The 13,291-nt window shown below is 30.5% G+C and overlaps 1 protein-coding gene across 36 annotated transcripts in view; it reads left to right on the forward strand.

The window, feature by feature from the left end:
• LOC124360280 (basement membrane-specific heparan sulfate proteoglycan core protein) overlaps nucleotides 1-13,291 on the forward strand; it is a 528,539-nt gene that overhangs the window by 346,790 nt on the left and 168,458 nt on the right. For 29 of the 36 annotated variants that reach the window (XM_046813745.1, XM_046813754.1, XM_046813763.1 and 26 more), the window contains 4 exons: nucleotides 2,702-2,830; nucleotides 7,404-7,526; nucleotides 10,329-10,442; nucleotides 11,649-11,762. In XM_046813745.1, the coding sequence (XP_046669701.1) occupies nucleotides 2,702-2,830; nucleotides 7,404-7,526; nucleotides 10,329-10,442; nucleotides 11,649-11,762 (480 nt within the window). The remainder of the gene's footprint in view (nucleotides 1-2,701; nucleotides 2,831-7,403; nucleotides 7,527-10,328; nucleotides 10,443-11,648; nucleotides 11,763-13,291) is intronic. The other 7 variants (XM_046813753.1, XM_046813758.1, XM_046813771.1 and 4 more) reach the window with 3 other exon arrangements.

Below are 13,291 nucleotides of genomic sequence, written 5' to 3' on the forward strand. Positions count from 1 at the left end.
ATACCTGTCAAATAAGTCTTCACACATTATCCTGGCTGTGTCACTGTTAGTGAAAAGTAGCTGGATTACTGTCAAAGTACAAAATCCAAACTCTTCATTAATTGCAATTGCCATTCGTATCATGTTGATTGTACATGTAAACTTATTATGGTTCTAAATGTTTATTATCCTGTACAAAAATTTACACAAAGATATTATGGTTCTAAATGTTTATTATCCTGTACAAAAATTTACACAAAAATACAGTTTGTTAACAAATTACTTCAAAGAATATGTTTCATACATGAGTGTAATACTTAAGAGATTACCATTCAAAATACATTTTGCTGGGTGGTTGTGCAAACAAGTTTGATTAAAATTTATAAATTCTTAAAATGTGAGAAGAGGGTTCAATAACAATGCATTGATTTCGAGTTTTTAGATTTTCTCTTATGTAATTTATTGAGTCAATTTTAACCATCTTCAAAAAAGGGAGTAACTAATTAATGTTACTGAATGATTAACTGTAACTGAATGACATAACTGCATATGGAAATAGTTAACAACACCATCAGTTTTGTAAAATAATATTCAAAATGAAAAAAGTAAATCAGCAGTCTGCAGTAGAGTGTCTTGAAGTTTCATGGCCTTTTTGTTGGTTTGTTGTTTATTCTTCATTAATCATAATCATATTAGTAACATCTGAAAGTTGAATCGGTCATCATTTAGATATGTTGCTACCAAAACAAATGCCCTATGTTGAAAGTTCTTGCAAGTTTATGGAAATCTAAACAACAATATAATTAAATCAAAAGGCAAAGCCTCTCAATAGTATAATATTATGGGTCATTCTATTTTTCTTGGCATTTATGTCCAAGATAATTAGCATAAAAACCATGTCCCTCAATGAATACAAGAATACACACTAAAAAAGGAAGATGGCATTTGGATATGTAGTGTATAGACTGGTTGCTGAGTTTCATCGGCTGATGGTCATATGATTAAGTTGCTGTTTGGATTGTGGCTCAGGAGTAGTTTTCCAATACCAGTGAGGGATACAGTAAGTTAAAAGCCAAATATCGTCTTTCAAAAGAGACAAAGAACCATGGCATTGATTTGAAAATGCCAGAATTGAGCATTCTTAACCCTAGATCTGTGCAATGTTAAATGTTCAAAATGGTCATCTCATTTTCAGCACTTTGCAAGCTTATTTATAAACATTCGCTACATATACAAAATTTGCTCTAATTGCACATGGTGTTAAACATTGTTTTTTTTCTCAGATAATGTATATTAGGATTATGTTAAATATCTTAATCTGATATTAAATAATCTAGTTTTAAATAATAAATTTGAACTTTAAAAAATTGTTTATGCAAAATAAATTTCATAAAAATTTTTCTTTCTGCCATTATTTTATTACAATCATAAATGTTTTTAAGGAAACTCAATTGTTTTACTCTGTAGCAGTAAAATGTAATTGTAAAAAACTGAAAATTTAATTTTCATTTGATTTTATAGACTAGAAACATAATATTGCATCCAGGAAAGTGAAATTTCAATATGTTATGAAACCTTCTTTTAAAATTAGTACTGAAATAAATGGACTGTACTTTTCATTCAGAAAATTGATAATGTTATGAAAAAGCATCATTAACGCGTCATATGTCAATACAACAGATTCTGGTATCATAACAAACGAGTGTCAGTGTGACAGTTCTACGGTTAAGGAATGCAAAGTATTCACGTAACCAAGCTATTTATTGTGGATATCGAATTTAGCTCCATTTCACCTTCTGCTTAGAGCACCATCTGAAATCGAACACTCTAACAGACCCGAATTCTGGAATTTGGAGTCCACGTCTATCTGGAAAGATCCAAAAAATGGAGCTTATTACATTGAAAATAAACTACTGCTTCAAAACCGAAGTAAAAAACTAGCAATTCAAAAGACAAATAAATCTGGATTGATGAAAATTATGCAAATCTTGTTAACATGATCAACTTTAGAGTTGTGATTGGTGCTGTAAGATGTCTAGTATTAATTCCTCTGTGTAGAGAGTTCCTTTGGTGGACTATATATTCAGCCAATGGAGTATGTAAAAAAACAATCTGTTTGAAAAAATAATCAATTTTTCAAATCATATGTAGAAAGAGAGGCCCACTTATGTCAAGGCTATGGGTACTCTTTGAGGTATTTTTAAGAAAACGATTTTCAACAGAATTTTTGAATGTGGCTTTAGACACAACTTTTAAGAGTCTCTTAAAAATGAATAGGTAATTTCATTTATTGATCTTATGCATATGGTCCAGACAGTGCCTTCTTACTAATTTTCCTTCTTGTGGAACGAAAGGGGGTAGAATATAGAAACAACCTTTTTGTGTCTGTATTGGAATCAAAGTATCATGAACAAATATCAATAAAAGTAGTCAATATGGTATGAATAATGCAAAATATACACAACACTCTCACTGTGAGGCACGAAACTTACTGACAGTTCAGAGGAGTACCTGAATTAATTTTGTGCTAGTAAAAATTACAGAATGCTTTGTTTGAAAACAATATCCTTTTATTAGTAATTGCTAATTAGTGGAATTAGGCTTTTCTATCAAGTAACTGCTGTTAATTGAAACTGCTGCAAATAAAGCTTATGATATTGCTTTAGTTGTATTGTATGTGCTTTGCCTGTACATAACGTGATGTTGTCGCTTGCTTGGGTAGAAGGGGAGTTAGCACCCTGTCAATCATCAGACTTCACCTGTAAAGATGGTTCATGCATTCCGAAGGGCAAGCGTTGTGATGGAAAACCAGATTGTCCTGACGCCTTTGATGAGTTGGATTGTAGTGACGGTAATTTTATTTTATGCAAATTCTATTTGTTGGTATTCTTTATTGTTATCACAAACAGATTAAATATATTTTTGTGTATTGTTTATTATTAGAAAACGTTTACTCTAGATTGAGCATTAAAATAATGAACCAAACTAATAGTGATCTAAAACCTATATGTATATTTCATAGAGAATACTTTCATTAACACATTAATGACTGAGCCGGCTCATTAATGAGCAATTATTATTGATAGCTGTCGGCCTGATCAGACACATTTTTTATAAATTGACACTTTCATATTCTAGTGGCACAATATAACAGTAATTTTTATTGTATGTTCTTGTAGGCTCATCCTGGTCTCTGGGCAGGTCAATAGCAGTAATTTGTAATTTTATTGTTGTAAAAAGATTTAAATCAATAATATTTTTCAGATAGAGTTTCAACTATATAATGGAAAATTTTGAAGCAAAATCAATTGTTAAAAATATTTGCAGACGAGAGTCATTTAAAAATGAATCTTTACACCAGTTTTTTTAAGTTTTCGTTAATTTTATGTTAAAAAGCATCAAACATATTACACTGTATATAAGTTGCAGCATCATTTTGTATACAGTACAACACATTGCACATGGTAGCAAGAGTGTTTTAGTTATTTATATTCTTAGAGAACGTTCAAGTAGTATTTTTAGTAGGGTATATTAGTGGTTTTTTATTAAGGTAGAATCAGATTTACTAATTAATCAGATTTATGCACATAATATAACGGCACGTGTACATAGAAGTTACATAATTACTAAAGTATAAATAACTATGTTTTTCTATTGGGTTTGAATTAATAGGGCTGAAAGCCAGGGATTGTTACTAGTTTATAAGAAAATCAGCAGGCTTATCTTGAAAACTACATCTAGGTCCACTGATTGTAACAACACCTAAAAGTAAAAAATTTTTCACATAATTAGAAATTTTCGATTGCACTGCAATATTTCTCAACCAATAGAGAGAGCTTTCTAGTTGCCCGTTCACTGTGGATTGCAGAGTCACTGTAGGAAGGAGCGTTGACAATTCACTTTTTTCTAGTGACATCACTGTATATCTCTTGACAATGTATCAGTACTAAATTATGTATCCATGGAAACTTTAAGCATGCTGAAGGGAGTGGAGGGAAGGACTTATCTTAGGTCTGATTGAAAGAACACGTAAAAGTACACACTTTTTCACACAATTAAAAATTGTTGGTTGCTCTGCAATCTTTCTCAACCAGTAGAGAGCATTCTAATTGTCAGTCTGAAATAGGTCCCTCCTTCTACCCCCCTCAGCAAGCTTAAAGTTTCCATAGATATGTAATATAGTACTCATACATTGTTAACATACTGTAATAAGGGCCTAGAAAAAAGTGAATTGGCAACCCTGATTCCCACAGCGACTCTGCAACCCAAAGTGAACAGACAACTAGCATGCATTCTACTGATTGACAATTATTGCATTGAAATTGAATATTTCTAATTATGTAGAAAAAATTTGTACTTTTATACGTTCATTCAATCAGTGAATCCTAGAAGGAAGTTTTCAAAGTAAGCCTGTTGATTTTCCTCTGGTTTGTTTCTATTGTATTTATTGAACCTTTTAATTAATAATAATTTAAATTAAGAGGTGATACCTTGTATGATGATATTATTTCATGATTTATATTTATTATGGTTTGACTTTGTGCTTAATAAAAGTTAGCTTTTCCATCTCAGTAATTTCAGCTCAACATAAATATAACTATTGCATGCATTAGTCATGTGTGTGAAATACTTAATAAATTGGTATAATAGAAAAATTTACTCTTCATGTCAACCACTACTAATTTAAGGAAGGCTCTTCCACACATTTTACTTCAGACAATCAATCCTATGTTATAGAAGATGAGTAAAAAGTTCCAGGAATTGTAATATTTATTCAAGCAGAGATTAGACAATAAGTAAATTTATACTTATAAGACCCTGTTAGGATAGCAGAGTAGTCCATATCACAGATTAAGTGATAAGAACAGAAATTTACCACTTGGCCGTTGGTTTCCCAGTCTGGGAAGTGGACTACTCTGTTCTCCTAACATATAATACCCACATATAAGACACTAATTTTGAAAGTGTAGAGTTGGTTGAGTGGGTGCTCTACTGGCGCATGCTGTTTAGCTGTGGATTTAACAACATACCATTATATGAGGTATCACTTCATAATTGACACAATATCGTTACTTTTCATTAGGTTTTTTGCTGTTTGTTGTTTGTTTGCTTTCAGTCACTCTTAATGTTTCTAGCCTTCATTGTAGAGACTGGTATAACATGGATAGTGTGGTGGATATCATATAAAGAAAATTACAATAATGTTATAATGTTTGAATATGTCACTGTCTGATTCCAATCAGGTGTACTCAGAAAAAAATACATATTATATTGATCACAAGAATGATAAAATGTAGTGTATTATCATAACGCAATATGTTTACTATAATAACACAACTTTGTCTATAAATGTAGTGTAAGAATGGAAATATAATTGCTAAACAGTATCATTGATTTTATTCAAGAAATTCTTCCACTTGTTGTGCACTCTAACAAAATTCATATAAGCTATAGAAAAAAATCCCCTCTTACTTCAGTTAATCTGACTCTTTTACTTAGCAAAAGATACTTATAACTGTTTTTATATAGCTTAAGGTTGATACAGAAATAGAAAATCCAAATTTTGGCCTCAATGGATACAGTGTACTTTGCCATGTCAAAAATATCAGAAATTGATGCACCTTGTTTTTGTGTTATAAATTCCCAAATTCTGTTTTGGAAAAATATCTTATCAATTATTTCTTAAATACAAATTAAAAATTCGTAAATTTCATATTTTTTATTTTGTAAATTTTAATAAAACGATCAATGCAGTTCTTATAATTTTATGTATGCATATTTCAAAATTCACCAAAATTAAAAACATATTTGGAATTTTAACTTTGATTAAATGTTTATGTACACTAATATTATGTGTTTTTTTTTTAAACAATGTAATCTTTATTCTCAAGCGTGAGTAAATTTTTCACTATTTCAGTTCAATTTTATTATTATAAGTCTATGTTATAGATTTTTCTATAAACTCTTTCAAAATTTCACAATTATTTATTTTTGTATATAAAAATTATTCAGTTCACAATTTGAGCTTCTTCATGACAAATATTAGGAGAAAATTTATCTAGTGGGAATATAATACATATTTTTCACAATTTGTGTACAGAACAACATTTCTGTGTATAACAAAATACATTTTCTGAGTTAACACGTTCACGATGACAGCTTTATGCATTTTTTATATGCCGTCAAAATGTTCAATAATAATGGTAAAAACTGAAATCTTTTTTTGAAGTTAAACATCTTAAATATAACAAGAGAAGTATATAGGCTTCCAATTTTGCATAGAACTATTATTTCAATATGTTTTTCCAATGTTTTATGTGTAATCTAAGGGGTAACTAAAAATTTAATTGTCCTAAAAAAATAAACGATTGTGTGCCCGACAAGATACATGATAGTCTGAGTTATTTATTTAAGCACGGGTTCAAATTTAACAAACCATCAAGGAAATGCATGGCAATGTGTATCGCATAAGGCCCACAATGTACTTTACAAAGGCCTGGTGAGTAATCGATGGTGTACACGTCATCGTAAACGTGTTAAAGCTCTTGATATATTTCTATAGTCAAGAGTTTGTGTATAGTGTGGAGAAAAACATACTTTAATATCACATAGAATGCTGGTTGTAACTAATTTTGAAATATAATATGATTTTTTGATTGTTTTTTTAATGTTGTATTGTTGAAAATAATTTTAAAAACTAGCCTTTCTATGTTTAAATTTTCTCCTAGTTACTTAAGCTACTTAGATTTGAATCAGACAAACAATTCTTTGCTTTTTCTAACTCTTAATATGTGTATAAAGATTAATATTTAACATTGAATCTAAAACAATGCATTCTCTTTGAGGCTTTTACAAAGTAACAGTAACAACTAGGCTACATTCATACTCTGAAATATCTTTCAAAACCTACTCATTAGTGTTACTCTAATCTTAGTTTTAAATTCAGAAAATTAGGTATAAGATTGTGATTTGTGCTTTTAGAAAGCGTAGCCTGTGTTGTTTAGGAAAGAAAAGCTTCTACCTTTGTGATTTTTGTTTTGTGTTTTGTGGGATGTTTTTAATTCTTAAGCACTGCTTCATTATTTGATTAAAAACAATATTTTAAATGTGCTATGCACTCTGTTTTAAAATTTTTTAATTGTATTATAATTTTTTCATATATTGTAAAAATATTAGATGTTACAACAAATAGTAAAGTTAATATGTAACATAGATGGGAAATCTATGTTGAGTTTAAATGCACAATAAATTATTTATTAAGTCAATTCATGATTTTGTTTTCATTTAAAACTAATAAATCATATTCTCAAATGTGCAAGATGTTATTTTAAAGAACATTAAATGAGTTATTGTAAATGACCAATAAAGTAGCAGTGCTTGGCCAATATGTGTTGCTTATGGCTGGGTTGTGTCGCATAATCTAGGGAATCCAGTGCATTGCATGGCTAACGAGTTCCGTTGTAATGACGGCTCATGTATCCAAGCAGCCTACAGGTGTGACAACGTTACCGACTGTGCTGATAGAAGTGATGAGCTAAACTGTAGGCGTAAGTCATACTATTTTTGTTTCAAATAACAACTAAAATATTTAGAAATCAGCAAGTTTTTTTATAATTTATTATGATTATTGTGATATAAATGGTTTTTTTCACAGTACACTTCTTTGTAAAATATTTTAGCCCAGCACTTTTCACAATAATACTTCAATTAGAATTGAGAAATAGAAATTTGTTTTTACATTTATAACCCTCTCCCGATTACAACAATTCCAATTGCTCATGGTACATTAATTTGCTGTGCTGAGTCAAAGCACAGTTGTTAGGCATGTGCTGTCAATACAATTGTCTGTTGTACAATTGTAGGTTTTATTGTTGTCTAAATCCCTGCTACTTGATTCACTTACGGCTATGTTTTAAATGAGTAATATAAATAACTGGGATGTTACTAAATTTACTAGATAAGTCTTAATAACCGATCTTATGTTAATCTCACTGTTGAACTAATGTATACAATCATGCTTTTAGTTATCAAAATAAAAAGTAATCACTCAAATGTCATAGAAAGCGGAATTTTCACCTATGACAAAAATTTGTTGTAGTTCACTAAATACCACTAGAAGCACTTATTAACTCAAATTAGTAAAGTAAAATCAACTAAAACTGGTTGATCAAACGTTTTGACCTGCAGTGGCGTTGCAGATCAATCTGAGTCTTGTGAACGGGAGAGGGTTAATAGTGAGTGGTTGATTTAGTTTTTATCCTGTTGTGTTTAATAAATATTGTTTTACGATTTTTATTTACCTATATATATATATATTATTATGTATATTCACTCGAGTCATATGGGGTTACAGATTTATGGTTAGTACATTATTTTCATTAAAGCTGTATTATTACCAATTTGTTTTCTTATTTAATTAAAAAAATCCAAACTCATGGATACATCAACATTATATTCTATAATATTTATTATATATCCCAAATGATAAATATGATACTAATAATAAAAAAATAGTAAAATTATCTAAATAATAATTTGATCTTGAATAAATTATCAAGAAGTAAAACAGACACAATTTTAACAAGTTCAAACCCGGTGACGCCTCAATGGCATCAAGTGCAGGGATATTTTTAAGCCGCTTAATTTTATACTATTTAATAATAAATCATAATTAGTGCTATATTAAATTTTATTCATGTGTTTAAGAATACCAAATCGACTTTGGTTTAAAAGTATTGATTGCTTTTCAAAGCTTACAACTTGGGTGTCAGCTGATTTGTATTCAGTTGTTCTGATTATTTGACTCGATTCCTGCCAGTCTCTCACTTATTATTTAAGTGAGATAATAATATTTAATAAACCAGTGTTTCATTCTTATTATTTTGGACATGAGTGAGTTTGATTACAACATGTCAACACCATTAATGATGGCACGGTGGTGTCACAGTACTTTTATCTACATATTGTATTGTATTTATTTTATCTACAAAAATTTTGTCATTTACCAGTATTATTACTGTATACACATGTATGTAATAAATCAAGAGTTCCAATGGAAATATTTTGTTAATATTCATAGTCAGTACTTTTTATATAAAAAACCTTTTTTCATAAAAGTAATTATATTCAGTAAATATCCAATGAATACAATAAGCTAAAAACTAAGTTTGGGTTTTCTGTTACTACCATGAAAAAAGGCTGGGCTTGAATGTGTTAATCAATGTTTTTTACTTAGTTTTAGTTTATAGGCTGACTCAAAGTTTTAACAGTTTTCTTACAAACTCATACATACTTTAATGTGGTTTATAAAGAACTATGGTGGTCATTTGGAAAGTAAGTTGCTTCAATTACAAAAACTGACAATTTAACTTTACAGATTTTGTATTATATTTATTTGAAAGAATAACTCTTAAGCTATTTTTCAACATATTTACAATTTTCGTTTAAATGGTTTTCATATGTAGGTACAAGCTTTTCAATACTTATTAAATAGAATTCTGCCATCTATACTTGTAACCGATTGCAGCGGTTTTCATGGCAACGAGATTTGACCCCACTCCATTGATAAACCTGGAGATGAGGATGTTGTTGTTTTTATTTTTGATTTTGACATAAGAAACCTATGTTTAATTACCAGTGGCTATGTGGTTAAGAAATTCACCACATCCTTCACGGTACTGGATAAGAACCTTTAGAGCTGGTCCCATTCTCCTTGTATGAGTTCATCAATCAAGAGTTTTGGTATCCATTGAGAACAAAATTTATGATATCCAAGTGTCTCAGTCACATTTTCATACACTACAGTTCTTGGTTTTTTTGTAAAATATTTTTAAAGATCTGTGATTGTAAATCTTTGATTTTCCATACTTTTATGACTGATCTGTTGAACAAGGTCATCGGTAACCACAGGCCACTTTGCTTTTCGTCAAGAAGTTTAGTTTGTTCTTCAAGAAAACAATAGGCAACATTTCTAACTGCAGTCTAGCTCAATGACGCTATTTACTTCACAGTTGGTGGGAGAGTTGATCGCAGCAGCCATTTTGAACTCTAGTTTAGAGCACTTAGAGAATGGCATAGTGACCTTCACTATGGCACTGCCAGATGTGTATTGAACGTAGCCACACAATGCCACTCAGATCACGCTGCTATCTCCAACAGTCAATTAGCTGCCTTGGCAACTTACTTTCCGAATGACCCTTGTATTACTAATTTTAAAGCATGATACAATGGCTTCTCCAATCATCCATTACAACATACTATACTTCAGTGAAATGTGCCTTACTTTGCTTACAAACTATCCAGACTATTCTGTTTATACACAATTCAATATATGAGTGGATGTTACATAGGTCAGAGCTGTGGTACAGATGAGTTTACTTGTGGTGACGGCAGTTGTGTGCATCGAAACTATGTGTGTGACGGGGCTCGAGATTGCAAAGACGGTACTGATGAACGCAACTGTCGTAAGTATCTACAACCTACTGTCATTTTTTTGATAAATTTTATTGCTATTAACAAGAGTTTTTTAGTTCTTTTTTAAGTCTTACCCTTTTAAAATTTAAAATGATTGTTTTAAACATAAAAATATAATATGGAGGAAGTTTCTAGCTTAAAAGAATATTATTTATAGGGTATTCCAAGATTAAAGAAGCTGTCCTCAGAGAAGAGGGCACTCTGAAATTTACTCTTTTAAATATGGTCAATTTAAGTTTTATCTTAAATAGCAATCTAAACTGAAAACAATTAGCTATAATTTCCATTAAAAGTCTTGTTTTTTGATTGCGCTCTCTACTTATGTAGTGCAATTAAGAGACTAGTTTTAAAGATTTTAAGTCCATTTAAACATTGGGAACAACGTTTTAATTTCATAAAGTTTCATCTCTCTGTCCAATACCATTCAAAATTAGTACAGAAAATAGATGTTATCACCATACCTTAACTCATTAACTCAATGGGATGTCTGCTGTGTGTCAACTTCAACATGCCTTTTTAGTATTTTGTTTAATAAACTATGGCTGCTATTTTTTAATACATTGATATTTAAATCACCAACACAAACAATTTACACAGTTTGATGAGTTTATTGTAGGTTTACTTGAGCACACATTCAGACTCCATAGTTTTTCCACAACTGCCCTGTGGATACTCCCTTTGCATTCACCAACTCCAAGATTCTTTGCAGAGATGATTTTGATCAACGTAACATTTTCATTTTGTTGTTTCTGTATATTTGGTACTTTAAAATCTGTTCCCATTTTACTAAAACCCTCTTTTATATTAAGGAATTCTAACATTGCAATACACAACACTTGATCAATTGTAGAAAGGCTGATTCACAAGCCTTACTTTGCCTTGGAATGTGTGGGATGATTATCCAAGTAGGCTGGCATGAGAAGTATGCCCATAGCACCTATCTGCTACCTTATCCATCTATTTACTTCAAAGATGTCAGGCTCATTGGCAGATGTACCAAAGTATTTTCATATTACGATTTTCTTGGTTTTGGAATAAATATTATCCTTAAGGTGTATTATCCTTTGTGACAAAACGTTCCTGGGCCAAGCTTCTACCAATGTATTTTCGAGATGGACATGATAAAATTGTAGGTTTTGTTTTTAAGTGAGTATGAATTTAAATTATTTACTAAGATTGGTTCTGTGTCTTTTTAGCTGTTCCTTGCCACTCTGATGAGTTCTCTTGCGATACAAGCCGATGCATTCCAAATTATAAAAAATGTGACAGGTTCCAAGATTGTGTTGACAACACAGATGAAATCAACTGTGGTAAGAATCAATATCATTATTGCAGACAACATTTAAAAAATGCATACTAATACAAGTCTTTTTTAAATTCTGTATATAAAATATTATGAAACCTTGTAGTTTTCAAAAACTAAAACATGTTTGTTTCAATATTAAAGAAATGTTACTGTGGGTATTCAGATTTGTAGTATTGCAAGTTTTTTAACTATATAAACATTCTGAAAGGTTTAAAGAATGATTTTAGAATTCCTTAAAGAAACTATAGAATATTTTACACTGCAGACTATAGGCTATATTATTGTTTGTCTGTATACCATCAGGTTATTGATGGAAAATGGGAAGCATCATTTTGCTATGATTTTTGTAAGACCATTTTTATAAAAAAAATTTGAATAGAAAGTTTCCATAATGACTTTTCTCAACTGGAAATTGCCAGCTTAACTACTCAGGTGAGATAATAATGGCACAGTTATGGCAGCATTACAGCTCCAACTATGAAATATGCAGTGGAGGTATCCATTAGTGGTCATAGCCCTTTCCATGAGTTTGAAAAAAGTTTTATATATATAACAATTAAAGCTTTATATTATAACAATAACAAATAAAATTAGCTTGCTTTACTAAAATTTGTTTATGAGTAAATTTTTTCATAACTTTTTCTTTTTTTATTGTATGAAAATGTAAAATAACCTGTTACAATAAAGATAATGGTAAGCTAAAACAAAGATGCCCCTCCCCCTTGCAAGAATCAGTAATGAATCCACCCTAGTAAGATTCAACGGCTTATTAGCTACAATTTGAATAATAGTGTAGGTTCATGTACATTAACAATGTAGCTAGATTGTTGTAGAAGACAGATGTCCAGTTTCAGGTCCTTTATATTTGATTTGATTCTTAGTTTCTTTAAATAATTTTCTTTCTCTTTTTTAACATATTGTCAATCATTTCACTTTTGTAGCCATTAAATAAGTAATGAATTAGAATTTCTTTAATTTTCTTAACTTTTTTATGATTTTTTGTTGATAAAGGAGTATGTAAATGCCTATGGATTAAACTGTGAAAAGCTGCTCCCCTTGTTTCGTGAAAGAGGATAAAATGGAAGAAATCTGTCATTTTGTGTTGAAGCTGTCTTGCTTATTGACAATGCCCCTTCACACCAGGCTGCTGAATCACTTGTTAAAGGGGACATTACATTTAAATACTGTATTTACCGCCTAATGTAACTTCACTGATTCAGCCAATGGACCAAGACGTTTTAGAAACCACCAAGCGTGTCTACAGGCGACACATGTTAGGTCAGCTAATTAAAGGAGATGAACAGGATGTGGTGGACATTCTAAAATTATTTAATGTCAAAACAGTTTTGTACATGGTCTCCGAGTCATGGGAACAAGTTGGCAGAAGCATACTAGCATGGCTTATAACTGTGATTTTTTCAGTGCTTTCTTCGTCAGTATTAAATAAGTATAATATTAATAAGTAACTCAATTTCAATTTTCAGATAGTTTGGGGCAAGATCGGTAAATGGAAAGACAATAGTCTATCAAAAC

Source organism: Homalodisca vitripennis, chromosome 4, assembly GCF_021130785.1.
Source record: "Homalodisca vitripennis isolate AUS2020 chromosome 4, UT_GWSS_2.1, whole genome shotgun sequence".
Taxonomy (NCBI): domain Eukaryota; kingdom Metazoa; phylum Arthropoda; class Insecta; order Hemiptera; family Cicadellidae; genus Homalodisca; species Homalodisca vitripennis.